The sequence below is a fragment of the Fringilla coelebs genome (genome assembly GCF_963513975.1).
Source record: "Fringilla coelebs genome assembly, chromosome: 10".
Taxonomy (NCBI): Eukaryota; Metazoa; Chordata; class Aves; order Passeriformes; family Fringillidae; genus Fringilla; species Fringilla coelebs.
The window spans coordinates 13,543,732-13,559,971 of NC_140036.1; the positions used below are offsets into that span (position 1 = coordinate 13,543,732).

The 16,240-nt window shown below is 58.0% G+C and overlaps 3 protein-coding genes across 5 annotated transcripts; all 3 read left to right on the forward strand.

Moving 5' to 3' along the window:
* Nucleotides 1-91: 91 nt before the first annotated feature.
* On the forward strand, nucleotides 92-3,467 carry LOC311157444 (uncharacterized protein; the record flags this gene model as incomplete). Its single annotated transcript, XM_084212149.1, has 2 exons — nucleotides 92-138; nucleotides 1,714-3,467. The coding sequence occupies exon 2, from the start codon at nucleotides 1,719-1,721 to the stop codon at nucleotides 3,465-3,467; it is 1,749 nt and encodes a 582-aa protein (XP_084068275.1). The 5' UTR covers nucleotides 92-138; nucleotides 1,714-1,718.
* A 2,591-nt stretch (nucleotides 3,468-6,058) lies between these two features.
* On the forward strand, nucleotides 6,059-8,825 carry CPN2 (carboxypeptidase N subunit 2). 2 transcript variants are annotated; one of them, XM_084212534.1, is made up of 3 exons: nucleotides 6,059-6,132; nucleotides 7,000-8,424; nucleotides 8,581-8,825. In XM_084212534.1, exons 1-3 carry the CDS (start codon nucleotides 6,121-6,123, stop codon nucleotides 8,623-8,625), a joined length of 1,482 nt encoding a protein of 493 aa, XP_084068660.1. In that variant the 5' UTR covers nucleotides 6,059-6,120; the 3' UTR covers nucleotides 8,626-8,825. The 2 variants fall into 2 exon arrangements, with proteins under 2 accessions (XP_084068660.1, XP_084068659.1); XM_084212533.1 differs by having other exon boundaries at nucleotides 7,000-8,825.
* A 474-nt stretch (nucleotides 8,826-9,299) lies between these two features.
* Nucleotides 9,300-15,404, forward strand: LOC311157615 (uncharacterized protein). Of its 2 annotated transcripts, XM_084212411.1 has the most exons (3): nucleotides 9,300-9,529; nucleotides 10,571-10,720; nucleotides 12,209-15,404. In XM_084212411.1, exons 2-3 carry the CDS (start codon nucleotides 10,596-10,598, stop codon nucleotides 14,868-14,870), a joined length of 2,787 nt encoding a protein of 928 aa, XP_084068537.1. In that variant the 5' UTR covers nucleotides 9,300-9,529; nucleotides 10,571-10,595; the 3' UTR covers nucleotides 14,871-15,404. The 2 variants fall into 2 exon arrangements, with proteins under 2 accessions (XP_084068537.1, XP_084068536.1); XM_084212410.1 differs by lacking the exon at nucleotides 9,300-9,529 and having other exon boundaries at nucleotides 9,711-10,720.
* The last annotated feature ends 836 nt before the right edge of the window (nucleotides 15,405-16,240 follow it).

Below are 16,240 nucleotides of genomic sequence, written 5' to 3' on the forward strand. Positions count from 1 at the left end.
CTAACCCCGCCACTGCCCCTGTGCTGATTCATTGATTTGGACGGGTTATATACTGGGAGGGGAAGAAAGAACCACACTCTGCTCTCCTGCCAGCACGGAGCTGTGCTCACTCGGTGCTCGTGGCTGCAGGACACTCGGGTAAGTCTCCTTCTCCTGCTGCCCTTCTGAGTGGACTCGGATTCCAGGGACTGCCAGGGCAGCTCTGAGGGGTGGTGGTGGAGTGGTGGGATCTGCACGTTTAGCACTTTTTCATTTGATGGCGATGTTTATTTTACAAGGGTTCTCAGAAAAAGTGAGACCATTTAGATGCTGAGGGAGCTGAAAGAGTTACATAGGCAATGTATCCCAGACAATGATCAACAGAAAAAATTAAAGGGGGCAAAGTAATATTTTGGGGGGGCTGGTGTTAGGAGCAATGGGATGCTGAGGGGCTGAGCAGCAGAGAATGTTCAGCCTCTTGGTCTGTAAGTTTTTTATCCCTAGAAGAAAAAGAGATATCAATTGTTTCCAGCTGCCTTTCCTGAAGGTTACTCCAGTGTGTGTGCTCTCAGTGCTGCCTTACCAGGGAGTGACATGAGCAGGGCTTTTGATGTGCTGAGCTTTTGGGGAAGTTTATAAATGTCTTGCTATAAACATAGCTGTTCTTGGATGCAGATTGTTTCCATATGGGAAACATAAACCATGCTGGCTTGTGGAGGGCTCCTCCCTCCCTGCCTGAGAGCAAGAGTGTTCCCTGTGGGGAGGGCAGGGAGGAGGGCAGGGGCTGTGCCCCAGTACCCTGGGTGCCAGCTGGGGCACTTGGCCAGACCCTTGTGCTGCCTGAGTCGCCTGTCTGGCTGAGCAGTGCTCAGAGCATGAGCTGCAGGTTTTCTCCCTCCCTTGTGCCACATGAAGTGTTAATGGGGGGCTGCTCCATGCCAGCCTAGCACAAGGCTGCTGCTTTTAACTAGGGAGAGAGGAAGCTCACAGGTCAGAGAAGAGAGAAGAGGGTGTCCATGGTGTCTGTGCTCAGGGGTAATGGAGAGCTTTGCTGGGCACCACCCCTGGGACCAGCCTGCATGCATGTGCCCGCATCAGACGCTCCACTCATGGCAGAAACAGGCCAGGCTGAGACCTCCTGCTAGGGATGGGGGAACAGGGCCAGCCTGGATCCAGCATGTGCTGGGGAACTGGCAAGGTCCTGTTGACCCAGACTCCTGCAGAACTGGGGCTAAAGCATCCCTAGGCACTGCTCTTGGATTTGCAACAGGACCTCAGAGCTCAGAAGGTGCTGGGGGCACTGGGGCAATGCTGGGACCCACTGCAGGTGCCACGAGCCAGCTCTGGTGAAGATCTGGGATCTTTGGTGGTGCTGGGAGGCCAATGCTGCTGGCAGCAGCTCGCCACACTCTGTAAAACAGGAAACCACACTCCTGGCTGCCAGAAGAGCCCAGAGAGCTGGGACGCCAGGGATGCCACCAATAGCTGTGGTATGGCAGCCAGGCACTGTGGCCTCCAGCTCTGTCTTGTTCTGAGCTCCTGCCTGGGCTGAGTCAAGCCTTGCCTGCCCCAAGCCTTCTTTGTCTGCCCTTTTCTGCCTTGTTGCCATGCTGGGAGCAGTATGGCCACAGCCTCAGTGGCTTTTCCAGGGGGAAAGCAGCACCCATCCCTTGCAGTGGCTCTGGGAGCTGGGAACCCCCAGGGTTGAACCCCCCTTCTTTGTTTTTTCTGCAGGTCCAATGGAGCAGGGAGGCTGGCAGCAGTGGCTGCTGCTGCTGGTGGGCATCCAGCTGGCCAGCAGCCAGTGCCCAGAGCAGTGCCAGTGTGTCCGCAGTGCCCAGGTGGAGTGCTTTGGTGCCGACATCAGCACGGTCCCCAGCCCCATCCCTGCCAACGCCATGACCCTGCAGATCATCAACACGCGCATCGCCGAGCTGGGCGACGCCGCCTTCGGCAACGCCTCCCTGCTGATTGGGCTGCGCGTCGAGAAGAACCTCCTGTCACGCATCAGCCCCGGGGCCTTCCAGAACCTGCCCGACCTGCGCTACCTCAGCCTGGCCAGCAACAAGCTGCAGGAGCTCCCTGTGCAGGTCTTTGAGCCTCTGGACAAGCTGGAGTCTCTGCTTCTCTCCAGCAACCAGATCCTCCAGGTCGAGCCTTCCCACTTTGCCCATCTGAGCAACCTCAAGGAGCTGCAGCTGCACGGGAACAACCTGAAGGAGCTGCAGGAGGGGGTGTTTGACCAGCTGACCAGCCTCACCAAGCTCAACCTGGCCAGGAACAACATCGACCGCCTGCCGCCCCGGGCCTTCGAGCGGCTGGCGCGGCTGCAGGTGCTGCGGCTCTACGAGAACCGGCTCCGGCACATCCCAGTGGGCACCTTTGATGGGCTGCCAGAGCTGCAGGAGCTGGGGCTGCACCAGAACCAACTGGAGACGCTGTCCCCAGAGCTCTTTGTGCACAACACCAACCTGCAGAAGCTCTACCTGTCCAACAACTTCCTCACCACTCTGCCGAGCGGCATCTTCTTGCCCCTGCACGCTCTTGCCAAGATCACCCTGCACGTCAACCGCCTGCGGGACATCTCCCCCAGTGCCTTTGGGCCCACGCCCAACCTGCAGGAGCTCTGGCTTTACGAGAATGAGCTTTCCACCCTCCCCACTGCCGTCTTCAGCAACCTGACCCAGCTGCAGCTCCTGGTTCTCAGCAAGAACCGGCTGCGGTCGGTGCCACCAGGGGCTTTCCAGGGCTTGGGGGAGCTGCTGGAGCTGTCGCTGCACTCCAATGCCCTGCGCCGCCTGGATGCCCGGGCACTGGAGGGGATGCCCAAACTGCAGAACATCTCTCTGCACCACAACCAGCTGCAGGCACTGCCACGGGGCTTCTTCAGGGCCACCCCTGGGCTGCGGCACCTGCAGCTGCACTCCAATGCCCTGGAGTACCTGCCTGCCGGCATCTTCTCCCCGCTGACTGCCCTGCGAGAGGTGAGGCTGCACAACAACTCCTGGCGCTGTGACAAGGGCATCCTGCCTCTGCAGGGCTGGCTGGAGGAGAACCCTCACAAGGTGGGTGAGATACCCCCGCTGTGTGCCCAGCCTCCCAGCCTGCAGGGCATCCCCATCGCCGGGCTGCCACAGGACCAGTTCATCGACCCCCAGCCCCCCACTGCTGCTCCTCATCCCAGCACCCTGCTCCCTGCTGACACCTCTGAGGCAGCCTCAGATGATGCCTCAGCAGCAGAAGATGCCTCAATGGAGCCCGCCACGGGGCTGCCAGCCTCCCCACAGGAGGATGAGGAGGAGAAGAAGGAGGAGGAGGAAGAGAGGGGGCAGTGGGGGCTGACACGCCTGCAGAGTGGGGTGGTGGTAGCAGTCATCGTGCTGGTGTGTGTGGCCCTGCTGGCTGCTCTGGTGGCACTGGTGGTCTATGGCTGTAGGAAGAAGAGCCATGTTGTTCTCATGAGAATGAAGGCTCCAAATGAAGCCTGAGTATCTGGCAGACCCTGAGGGCAGAGGTGCCTGTGGGGTCAAAGGACATGACAGTGGCTCTGCATCAGCTGCCCCTGCTGACTGGGATGGGACAACATCACCGTGTGTGCCGTGTGTACCACTGTCCTGCTCTGCTTTGCCCTGGCCCTGCTCTGCAGAAGGGCCTCCCCACAGAGTGACCTCCCATGGCTGCCCACTGTCCCCAGCCCCTCCTGCCTCCAGTGCAGCCTCTGTGCTCATTCCCTGCCCGGGTCCAGCAGCTGAGGTGTGGGATGCAGAGAGGGGCCCCTTGAGCCAGGAGCCACAGCCTGGCCATGATGGTGCTTTACCCCAGATAACAGGACTTCCCCATCCTTTGCCCTGCCTCATTCCCTGCTGTGCTGCTACCCTCATGCTGCCTGCTGCCCTCAACCCTTCCCAGCCCCTCTTCCCCACCTTCTGCCTCCACCCCATGCCTCCCCCCTTGCCCCTGCCTGGGCAGGCAGTGTGAGCCATCATGCTGGGCCAGGAGCCCCTTTGCTCCAGGGGAACTGCGTGTCCTCTGCTGCTCTGTCACTCACCGGTGTCTGGGCAGGGCTCCCCGCAGGGCTCCAGGCTGGCACACCCTGAGTGTCTCAGCTGCGTCCCAGTTGCCCTCCCTGCCTGCAGGCAGGGCAGGCCAGAGCACAGCCAGCATCCTCTCCTGCTCCTGGCATCTGCCTCCTTCCCTCGTGCTCCTCCAGCCGGGAGAGCCACGGTGTGCTGGCATCGGGGATGGGCAGGAGCAGCCCCCAGCCCTCCCTGCATGCTGGTGCTGACCCTGCTGTGGCTGTGCCCCTGCCTGCAGCACCCTGCCTTGGCCCCACAGGGTGCCAGGGGGTTGCACTGTGAGGGTAGAGGAGTGGGACAATGAGTGTGAAGTGTCTGCAGGGGCTGGGAGAAGCTCCTGTGCTTGTGTTCTTGGACTGCTGGAACGTGTTGGGGCTGCTTCTACTCCACCCCATTCCTGGTCCTCGTTTCCTTAACACCCTCCACCAGCTAGTGAGCAACCTGGTCCTGCTCTGCTTGACAAAGCTTCTTCATCCTCTTCTTACTCCCTTGAGTGCCCTCCAGTGGCCCTCCGGTGGCAGCCCTCGGCCAGGGGGGATGCTGGCAGCACAGAGTGCTGGCTGCTCGGCAGTTTGCAAATGGGTGCCATGCCATCCCCCCTGCATCCAGCTGCCTTCTCCAGCTGTTGCACGACCTTGGGGGGATTGAGCTCACCTCCATGTGTGCTGCAGTGGCACCGGGCTGCCTGAGGACTGCTGCTGTGGGACAAGGTGGTGTTTGGTGTCCACCCTGCAGCGCTGGCTGCTCACAGCACCTCAGCAGCCAGTGCTGGTACAAGCAGCTCCACACTGGTGCATGTGAGGGGTCCCCCCTCTGGGCCAGGTCCTGCATGGTAACAGGAGACTCATGACTGTGTCACGGGGCTGTTGGGTGCTGATGTGTGACCTCCTCATTAAAGTGCCACTGTTCACTCCAAGTGCCAAGAGCTGTTTATTCACTCCTTCAGGGTGAGCAGCAGGGGAATGGCCCAGCAGGGACAGGGGCTGCACTTGATTTCCACTCCTCAGATTTTTACAGTGTTGAGGAAAAGCCTGTACAAGTTGGTGAGGCTGGGAGAGGGTTGTGGGCTGTGTTTGCTGAGCCCTTGCTGGTCCCTGGACTCCAGCCTGGGATGATGGACCAAGGAGGGCTAAGCCATACAACAGCAATGGGTGGGCTTTTGGAGAGTAAGCTGAGACCTCAGCAAGCATGGAGACACTGACTGTTTCCTGCAGAGTCCACTGCTGGGGTGGTGGGGAGCTTGCTTGGCTCCCTTCAGAGTTGGCTTCCACTGAATTGTGTCAGCTGTGTTTTTCCATGTGTCACCATCTGCTCCATGAGACTGACTGAGTGCAGTGAAGTTTCCCTCCTCCTGCCCCTGGGGGTGTCTCCATGGCTGCTGCCAGCCCAGCCTGTGCCAACACAGGCCCTTGCAATGCAGCTTTTAAGGTGGTTTGGGCTGCTCCTCTGAGCAGGTTGAAACTCTTAGGGAGTTAGCTAATCCATGGCTCCCTCTCCACCCCCTGCTGGCTGGGATGCAAAACCCTGGTGACCACCACGGTGGTCCCACAGTGGTCCCCTTCCCAAAGAATCATAAGGTTGGAAAAGGCCTCTAACCTCATGTACAGCCTTCATCTGCCTTGCTAAGCTGTCCCTGGTCGCTTCTCTCATGGCAGAGATATTTTGAGCACCATTTCCCAGTGAGATTTAATAAAGTTCTGGGACTCTCTTAGGGGGCTTCTGGAAGCAAGTATGCTGACCTTGGTATGGGACTGGAGCCACCTGTGACAGCAGCACCCTGCCACCATCCCTGCCCCAGTGGATGTCCGGGGCCAGAGCCCCACTTCCTTGCCAGGATGCTCACAGGCAGCTGCCTCTGGCCTCACCTCCAGTGCCCCGGAGGCCGGGTTATTTTTCAGAGTGCTCCAAGGACACGGGTTGTTGTTGCTGATAAGCAGCGAGGGGCAGCTCCGCCCCAGCAGGAACAGCGTGTCCCTGGCTTGCCTGGCTTCCCATCCGCCCCAGAAAACACTGTCCCATCCCAGCAAGCAGCATCCCTCCCACAGGTTTGGCGACCGTCCCCGTGATGCCACACTTGGTAAGTGGTGCCCACACTGCTTGGGTAGTCTGGGGGCCTGGGATGGGTGGGAACCTCTGTTGGCTCTGTGGGCACAAGCAAGAGGGAGGAAAGGAAATGCCAAGCCCAGTGTAAGTCCAGGGGACCTCCACTGATGCGGGGTGTCTGTGGGTGGGCCTTGCTCTGGGGTGAGCAATATCTCCTATCACGAGGCAGCACTGGCATGTATCCTAGCTAGGGAGGGACTGGCAGAGGTCTGGGGGCCACTGCCTCAAAAAGAGCTTCTGTGGGCTGGGAATAGGCTTTTGGTCAGGCTGAATATCCCTCCAGCAGGTTGATGCTGCTCTGATTCCCTGTGGAAAAAGAAGTATCTGAAAGGCAATTAGAAATACAAGTGGTGGAGCTCACAGCTATCGCCACCGAGCTCAGAGCAGCCCTGCAGGGCTGTCCCCATCACCCCGTGTGCGCAGCACAGCCCTGTGTTTCACAGATTCTCCTGCCCTAAAACCTGGCTTTGTGCCTGTGGAGACATCTGATGAGGGTACAGGTTTCCCCCAAGATTTCCATGGACCCACACAGGTCCCACCTCAGCAGCTGCTCTGCAGGTTTTGACTGCTCACCACCTTTGGTGAGGGTGGCATCACAGGGTGGGCTGGGGCACAGAGTAAAAACCCTGGGCAGACAGCTGGGAGGGAAGTGCTCCCCATTTCTACAAGGGGAGTGCTGGGGAGGTGCTGGCAGCAGGGACTGGAGGGCAGCTGCCTGTGCTGGGGGTGTCTCAGAGGTTGATCCTGCTGCATTTCTGCCTGCAGAAGCCCTTTCCCCAGCAGTGCCTGCCTGGCAGTGCCTGCCATGGGTGCATAGGGTAAGGCTTGGCTCCTTTTCCAGTGCAGGCTGCTGATCTATGTGCTGCTGGGGCTGGGGTCCCTGCTGGTGGGGGCACTGTCCCCATCCTGCCCCCCAGCCTGCCAGTGCTATGACAGCTCCAAAGTCTTCTGCTCAAACGAAAGGATCAAGGAGATCCCGGAGGGCCTGCCAGGAAGTGCCACCCACCTCTTCTTCGTGGAGACAGCCCTGAGCAGCATCCGCAGCGGGGACTTGGGCTCCAGCACCACGCTCACCAAGCTGGTCTTCATCAAGAACAACATCCAGGAGCTGGAGCCTGGTGCCTTTCAGGGGCTGCCCAGCCTCACTGAGCTGGAGGTGTCAGGCAACCCCTTGCCAGCTGTCAGCCCTGGGATGCTGGCAGGGCTGACCAGCCTCAGCAAGCTCTCCCTCAGTGCCAGCTCCATCCACACCCTGCCGCCGGGGCTCTTCACTGCCTCTTGCCGCCTGCAGGACCTGAGCTTGTCAGGGAACCGGATCGAGGCACTGCCCCCTGGCATCTTCCGCCCACTCCGGCGGCTCCGGGCCCTGGACCTGTCACAGAATGCTCTGCCTGAGCTGCCGGATGGGCTGCTGGCCCCACTTGTCGCCCTTCGTGTCCTCAAGCTCAGCGACAACCTGCTGGCACGGGTGCCTCCTGGTGCTTTCAGGGCACTTGGCCAGCTGACCGAGCTCCACCTGGACGGTAACCGGCTGGAGGAGCTGCCCGCGGGCATTTTCTCCAGGCTGGGGGCGCTGCGGCGGCTGCAGCTGCAGCACAACGCCCTGGGCAGCCTGGCCCCTGACATCTTCACGGGCCTGCTCAACCTCACTGTCCTCAGCCTGGAGGGCAACAACCTGGCCACCGTGCCTGCCATCCTGTTCTCTGGCACCCCTGGCCTCCTCCACCTCTCGCTGGCTCGCAACCAGCTGGAGACACTGCCCCAGGAGCTCTTTGCTAACCTGTCAGCGCTGGAAACCCTGGAGCTCTCACACAACGCCATAGATCACCTGCCCACTGGGGCTTTCCAGGGTCTGGAAGGGCTGCGAGAGCTCCGGCTGAGCCACAACAACCTCTCCAGGCTGCCCGCGGGGCTGCTGGCCGGGCTGCCCCTCCTCACCGCCCTGCTGCTGGACCACAACCGCCTGGCCCGCCTGCCCCCGGGACTCTTCGATGCCAACGATGAACTGGTGCGTGTGGGGCTGGCTGACAACCCCTGGCTCTGTGACTGTCACCTCTCCTACCTCCTGCACTGGCTCCAGAGCTTTGCTGAGCCTCTCATCCACGGCCAAGCCGTCTGTGCCGAGCCAGCCGCTCTCCAGGGCCGGTCCCTGCTGGAGGTCTCCCGCGGGCAGCTGCAGTGCCCGGGAGCACACGGTGTCGCACCGAAGGAGGGCTGGGACACAGAAGCTCCGGGGCAGTGCACCTACAGCGACCCCGAGGGCACGGTAAGCGTGGCCTGCAATGCCACACGGTGTCAGCAGCTCAGTCTGCGCCTCCCTCCTCCCGGGCAAGAGCCGGGCGTGGGGCCAGCCTACCGGCGGGCCTGGGTGCTGCGCTCCCGCTGCGGCACGCTGCAGGTCAGTGTCCTTGTCACAGCGCAGAGAGGGAACGAGGTCACACCACCAGGTCTCCCCGAGGTGCCCTAGAGCTTGGGCAGGCGTTTGCTTCTGCTCCGGCAACCTCTGAACCAGCCTGGGAAACAAACAGCTCTCCGTCTCGCTCTGCTACCGCTGCCATGGTCCCCAGCTGTCCCCGAGCTCTCCACAACAGCTGGCCTGGAGCTATTTATCCTCTCAGCTATGTGTTTCCTGTGTATTTCAAATATAATTAAAGTTTACCTATTATTTCTGTGCTACTAGTTCCCATGGCAGAGAGAGGAATCATTCTGTTCCCCCCACCACTGTCTGTGTGTCTGGGAGAGACAGCCAAGGTCAATGTGGTACATTGGGATCTTGCCAGGAGCTCTGCATGGTGGGGCATAGTGCAGGTGCCTGGTGGTGAGTAGGTGCCACTCTGGCATTCTCATGGTGTGCTCGTGTCTGCCCGCTGCAGCCGCCTCCCCTTGGCACTGCAGAGGGGAGAGAGGCCCAGCTGCAGCCTGGCAAAACCTGAGGACACGGATTTGTGTTGTCCAAGGGAGGTGTGGGTGAGTGCTGCTGATTGCCCGGCAAGGGGCATGAGCTGCCTGGCTGCAGGGTGAGCTCCAGCCCAGGGGAGCACAGGCAGGTCCCACCCCTACCCTGTCAGGGCTTGGTCTGCAGCCCTGCAGCCTGAAAATGGAAAGTGGCAAGTTTCACATAAACAAAAGGAAGAACTTTGCTGTGAGGGTGAGTGAGGTTGCCCAATGAGGTTGTAGACTCTCCTTCTCTGAATATACTAAAAAGCCATCTGAACAGAGCCATGGGTACCCAGGGAACCCTAGTTCAGAAGGGAGGCTGGAAGAGAACTTCCACTGCTCCCTTCCAACCTCACCCATCCTGGGATTCTGACTCTGACCTGTGGAGACCTGGCACAAAGTCCCAGCAGCGCTGCTCACCCGGGTGGTGACAGGTAAGGCGAGTGCTGCCCTGGGAGGGCGGGCGTGGGTGTAGTAAGGGCACAAGTGTCTGTGTGTGTCCGTGTGAGAGTGTCCCTGTGTCTGTGCGTGTCAGGGCAGGCCTGTCCGTGTGTGTCTGCCTGTGCCCCTGAGTGTCTGCGAGTGTCCCTGAGTGTCTGTGAGTGTCCCCGTGTCTGTCTGTCCGTGTCCCCGTGTCTGTGAGTGTCCCCGTGTCTGTCTGTCCGTGCCTGGCGGTGCGACGGTGCTGCGGCACCATCTCGTGGCCGTCGGGACCGGGCTCCGCGGGCAGAGCCGGCGGTGGGGAGCCCCGGCGGGGACACGGATGGATACGACGCTGACGTTGGAAAGGGGTAAGGCTGTTGAAAATGTGCAGTAGTTTGTTTTTAAATTTGCCAAGAAAAGTGCAATGAAACCCAGCAAGCAGAAGCTTTTATAGACGCAGGTGAAAATGGAAGAAATTTAAGCGCAGCCATTGCAAGTACCCATTGGGAAGCAATGGATATCCTGGCAGTTTGCCTCAAAACGAGCATCCCCAGGATGCCCTGCACTAGCAGGAGCTCTGGGTGTCACCATGGGAGGGTCTTTGGCTTGCCCTGGGGTGCAGCACACAACTCCAGGGTCAGCGAGGTGTGGAGCTGCGGGGCTGAGCACAGAGCCCAGGTGTTGTTGTATCTGTCGAGCCACAAATGTTTCACTGTTTATAAGCGTTAACAAAATGGCTTCAGAACTGCACTTTTAGCTACATAAGGCAAATGCTGAGGAATGAAACAGCTGTCTGTTGTGTCGATGGGGGTGGTGTTTGTGAAACTGGTGAGTTGCCCTGCTGGAGATAGGGGACCACAGAGACCATGGCTGCAAACAGACTGGCCTGGAGATCTTCAGCTTTCCCTAGATGTGACGAGTCAAGTGGTGACAGCAGATAACGCCTGCGAGTACGTGACTGCGGCCCCTCCAAGGGGTTTCTGCCGTGGCCGCCTGCCCTGGGGGCACAGCTCCCCTGCCGGCTCCCGGCCGTTCCTTATCTCCCCACACAGACTTGTGTCCTGACCTCACGTGAAAATGAACCCCGTGCCTGCGACGAGGATAAAGAGCTGGCCAGGTGATGAGACCCCCGTCCGGTGTCCTCACTCCTCCCTGGTATGGCTCGCCCCGGTGGCTGAACTCGTTTGCAAGTGCTCAGCCAAGTAAGTGACGCAAAATGCTTCTTTTGTGCTCTTTAAAATATGCTGGGAGGAGCAGCGGGAGGGGTGTGGGTGTTTCCTTGCAGCAAGGAGCAGGGGAGGCTTCAGTGCCATCAGAAGGGACCATCTCTTCATGACTCTGCCTGGCTGGAGTGGGGGACAAACATGGGACCACAGAAAATGTTTTAAAAGGGTTTTGTGGTTCAAAACTGTCTGTTTTCATCCCCACACCCTCAGATGTTTCCACATTTCACCCACTGCACTGCTCCTGCAGCAGAAGTGAAGCAGGCACTTCTACAGCCCCAGCCCCAGCTCTTGCACCTGAGTCCCTGGGGAGAGGATGGGCAGGGACCAGCAGTGGCTTCTGCCCTGGGAGCCCTGGGGGGCAGCTGCACAACCAGTGTCACCTCCCATCCATTTCTCTTCAAACCTAGTGGCTTTCAGTCTCCTGTATTTGCCGTTGTCTCAACATTCTTTAAAAAAATAACTTTGCATAGCAGATTTACCCTCCCAGAATAAGCTTTTTTTTTGCATGGCCAGCTTTGATGGGCACCCAAGAAGAAACTCGTACCTCCTTTCCCTGCTCCCACCCAGGACTGTGAATTAAAAGTTGGAAATACGGTCCCAGTGATGGCAGTTAAACCCAGTTAATGTGCTAGCTGAGTGTTTCTAAATGTTTCCATGGAAGAAGTGGGCTCTACTAGTAGGCGTGCATCAGTGATTTCACTTCCTACCTGCAAGGTCAGAGCCTCAAATGTTAGGTGTTAAATAGTTCATCTGTGGACATTCCAAGATTTTAATGAGCCTTGTTGCAAACCTTGGTTGCTGTTCTCAGGTTAACTATTTCTGTCTGTCAGAGCTGCATGACCAAGGCCAAAATATGGTGCAATTAGCAAGAATCCTGAAAAAGAGGTGCTTAGAAACCATGTTTTAAATCAGCCCCCTGAACTGGGAGAAGCAGCAATGAAATAGCAAGTCTACCCAGCACAGTGTGGAAATTCAAAGCACACAAGGTCCTGTGGTCTTGGCTGGCTCCTGGGAGCCCTGCTGATCCCTCATTAGCAACTGCAGGGCTGACTGCTTCTGTTGCTGCATGAATGGGCTGTTGCCCTGCTGACTAACTGGACCCGCTGGGGCAGCACTAATGGCAGCAGCACTTTGCCTTCTTCACCCAGGCAGACTGAGCCTGCAGTTCAAACATGTGAGAAGGGCCAGAGAACAGACTGTCCAGCCCTTGTCCCTCCTGGAGCATCTCCCAGTGCAAGCCATGAGCTGGCTTGCTTTCCCTCTCCATCCCTTGGTACCAGCAGCAGTGAACTCGTGTAAATGCAGTGTATGTTTGCTTGTCCAGTCTCTCTTTCTAATGAAATGAGTCATGGTATGTGAATAGGAGAGTCCTGAGAGCTGAACAACAGTGTGATACTGCAGTTCATGAGCTGTGGACAGAGATTTATTGTTCTTCATAATGATTTTTGAAACTTTTTTTCCCAGGACAATGTACAAGCATTTCCTTTTCCTTTTCCTCCTGTCCTTCAATCCCCATAAGTGCCAAGAGCAAATCCTGGGTGAAGATCCATATGAAATGCCCAAAGACTATCAGGAGGTCTACAGAGGGACAAAAAATGATGTCAAAGAGATCCCAAAGATTGCAAAGCCCTTTGTTTCTGAGATGATCTTTGTGCAAACCAGCATCACTTCTATAAGTAAAGGTGCCTTCAGGTACCTGCCCAACCTTATCAAGATTTTGTTCATTGGCAATAAGATCAAGACTGTTGAACCTGGAGCCTTTGATAATCTGGACAAGTTGAGGGACTTGGACATCTCCGGTGCCTCATTAGAAAAACTATCTGTGGGCACTTTCCAAAACCTCCCAAGTTTACAGAGGCTGGAGCTGAGAGACAGCCAGCTCAGATCCATCCCCAGAGGCCTGTTTGATGGGCTGGAAAGTTTGGGAGAGCTCTCCCTGCACATCAATGAAATCCCTTCTCTTCCAGAAGGCATTTTTGATTCTCTGGTCAATCTAACTTTTTTGGACCTGTCTAGAAACAGGATCACAGCTCTTCCTGTGAATGCCTTTAGCAAACTCACCCAGCTGCAAGTCCTCCGGCTGTATGAGAATGAGTTGCAGGACCTCCCAGAGGGACTGCTAGACAGTCAGCTGGAGCTGCTGGAGCTCAGCCTCCAGAGGAACAGGCTCAGGGAACTGCCACCCATGCTTCTGAGGAGCCTGCCTCACCTGGAGAAACTCCTCTTGGACAACAACCTCCTCCGGGTTCTCCCACCTCAGGGCTTTTTTGGTTTAAACAATCTGAAGTTGCTGACTCTGGGCTCAAACCATATTATGGAGCTCCCCTGCTGCCTTTTTGACACCATGCCACACTTGTGGGAGCTGGATCTGGGTGGGAACAGTTTGGCCACACTTCCAGAGGGCATCTTTGTCAACCTCACATCCCTTGGCAAACTCATCCTGTCCCACAACCAGCTATCAACCCTGCCAAGAGGGGTCTTCACTGGGCTCAGCAAGCTCTTGGACCTTCAGCTGGACACAAATCAGCTCTCTGCTCTGGATGAAGAGGTCTTTGCTTCTCTCCCAAATCTGAAAACTCTCAACCTTCGAAAGAACCAGCTGGAGAGCGTTCCCCAAGGGCTCCTAGACCCTCTGAAGAAGCTGAGCTCAGTGTATCTGAGTGGTAACCCGTGGAGATGTGACTGCAACCTCCGCTACCTGCACCGCTGGATCCTGGGCAACAGGGAGAAGGTCAAATTGTCCACCCAAGTCTCCTGCAAGAGCCCACCCCACCTGGCAGGGCAAGAAGTAACATTGCTGAGGGACGAACACCTGATTTGCCCAGGTACTCTGCCACTTAACTCCACACGATCACAAAGGATATCAGCATTCCTGTCACATGGAGCCATGTCCACAGCAGCGCCAACCATGCCGTCATTGGCATCCTTTCCCATCAGGACACTGCCAACCACTCTTTCAGCTGTGGTCACCTCTGCTGTGTTGCCAACTGTGCCCATGGAGGCTGCCTTCACCACTCTGTCACCAACCAAGCCATCTGAGGTCTTTGTCACCATCCCACCACCAGCTGTGCTACAGAAGACCTTCAGCACCAGCCCAACAACAACCAAGAACCCCAAGACCTCCACCACCACACCATCAACAGCCGGTGTGGCGAAGTCCTTCATCACCTCCCCATCACCAGCTGTGCTGCCAGACACCTCCGTCACCACCCCATCACCAGCCACTGTGCCCAGGTCCTTCATCACCACACCATCACCAAAAGCCTTCATCACCACCCCATCACCAGCTGTGCTGCCAGACACCTCCATTACCACCTCATCGCCAGTTGTGCTGCCAAAGGCCTCCCCTGCCACACCACCATCATCAGCTGAGATGCCCAAGGCTTCCATCACCACCCCATCACCAGCAGTTTCAACTTCAGCCATCGTAATAAGGCTACAGACTCCTGGGGCCACCCACCCAGAACCTGTGTCACCCACTCCAGCTTCTGCCACCACACGGGTGCCAACAAGCTCCCTGGCAGGCACCACCAGACAGGAGCCTCCTGCTCTCTCAGTGCCCAGGGAGGGGGCAGCCACCATCCCACAGGGAGCACCCATAGCCCCCCTTGTCTCAGCTTCCTCCATGGCTCTCTGGCCGTTCCCCAGGACTGCTGCTCTGGGCACAGCCCCACTGGCCTCACGTTCACCCTCACACCATGCTCCTGCACCAGGCAGGGAACAGGGCCATTCCACCACCTGTGGCTTGTCCACAGCTGATGCCCAGCCCAATCCCACTGCTCCCCTAGAGACTCCTGCCCCAGCAGGCACCATCCTGCTCCCAACACCTCCCATCCCCACACTATCAGACAGCATCAGCCCCTCTCCAGCCTCCCCACCCCTGACCCCCAGCAGTCATCGTGCCTGGGGCTCGTCCCTGTGGACCAGACCATGGCAGTGCCAGGTGTCCCTGGCCTTGGGGCTGGCCGTGCTGGCACTGCAGGCTGCCTGCACACTGCTGGGGGGGGTGGTCGCCTTCCTTCTTCACCAGGACACCCGCCAGCAGCCCGGACCACCGGTGAGGCTGCTGAGCCTTCAGGCTCTGGCTGCTCCGGGGACCCCCGCGCCAGCCCTGGCACCACCTTGAGCTTTGCTGCCCCTGCATGACCTGGGTAGTGCCAGCTGTCCTCCTTTAGGGTTTGCAGCCGTGCTGGCCGCAGCGTGCGCTGTCCCCGGGGTGGGGGCTGATCCCAGTGCAGGGGGTCCCAGCAGCCAGGCTGTTTTGGGATGACTCCTGGCGATGCTGGGAGCCTGCAAGCCCATGCGCGGTGTCCCTGCCTGACGGCCCTTCTGCCAAGGGACACTAGATGGCATCCCGACACAGGCAGTGGCTGCCACCGCCTGACCGCGGCCACCGGAACGCCGGAGCCTCCGCACCCGCCGGCCGGGACCCCGCGGTCAGGAGCCGTGGAGGGTCAGGAGCCCCCACCCGGATTCCTGCCATCCCTGGAAGGTGCTTGCAGTCCTTGGAGGAAGATATCACAAGGCTTTCCGCCCCGCACCGTGTCTTGTTCTCTGTGCCGCGTTACAGGACGTGTCAGTGTCTGTACCACCGTCACACAGTCCTCTTCCCCTCTCCCTTTCCTCCTCCCTGGTATTAAAGCTTCCTCTGTATGTCTGACGGGCTGGTGACAAGACTCTTTTCGTCCTGGGGCTTTTCTTGCCCTGACCTGCTGTGGGATATTCCTGTTTCTTGCTGGAGTGTGGGGCTCCTAGTCAGTGCTGGGGTAGGAGCAGAGCCGACCCTCCACGGGCAGTGGCACTGCGAGACAATAGATAAGCTTTTCTTCCCACTCTTAAATCTCATGTTCTCCAAAACCCCTTTGTGGTGCTGCCTGCTCAGCCCCTCTGGAAGACTGATATTTCAGTATGGCTGGCCATGTGCTTCTTTACCATAACCTCCCCTGGTGCTGAGCCCTGGCTGCAGGATGGAGCAGTTCTCTTGGGAAACTTGGCAGGAAGGGTTGATGAGAGCCTTCACCTCCGCAGTCGTGGGCTCCTGCCAGGACTAGGGAAGTGCCAAACTGAAACAAAAGTGGCTGTTCCTCTGTGGTTTCTGCCATCACAGAAAGTGTTGAAACCTTTCCTGGGAAGCTTTATTCCAGGAGAATTTGAGCTGATGAACACAGGGGTTTTTCCCTTGATTTGGGTCTCTAGGTACCTATTTTTTTGCTCTGGGTTCAGTGTTGATTTTGCCCTGTGCAAGGTAAGCTGCTCCCAAATATGATCACAGTTTCTGCAGGGTTGCAGGTGTCTGTCTCCAACTCCTTGCCATTGCTGCTGGCCCCTACTCCATCCTGTCCTGCCTTTGGGTGGCCTTCCCCAGTTGTGTGGCATGGGGGCTACCTGGCTCAGAGGTGTCCCAGGGAAAGCGTCCCTAAAAAGCAATAGTCTGGACACGTGTTTCACAAGGAAAAGTGGGAAAGCAACTCAGAAACCTCCTGGCCAGTGAGCCCT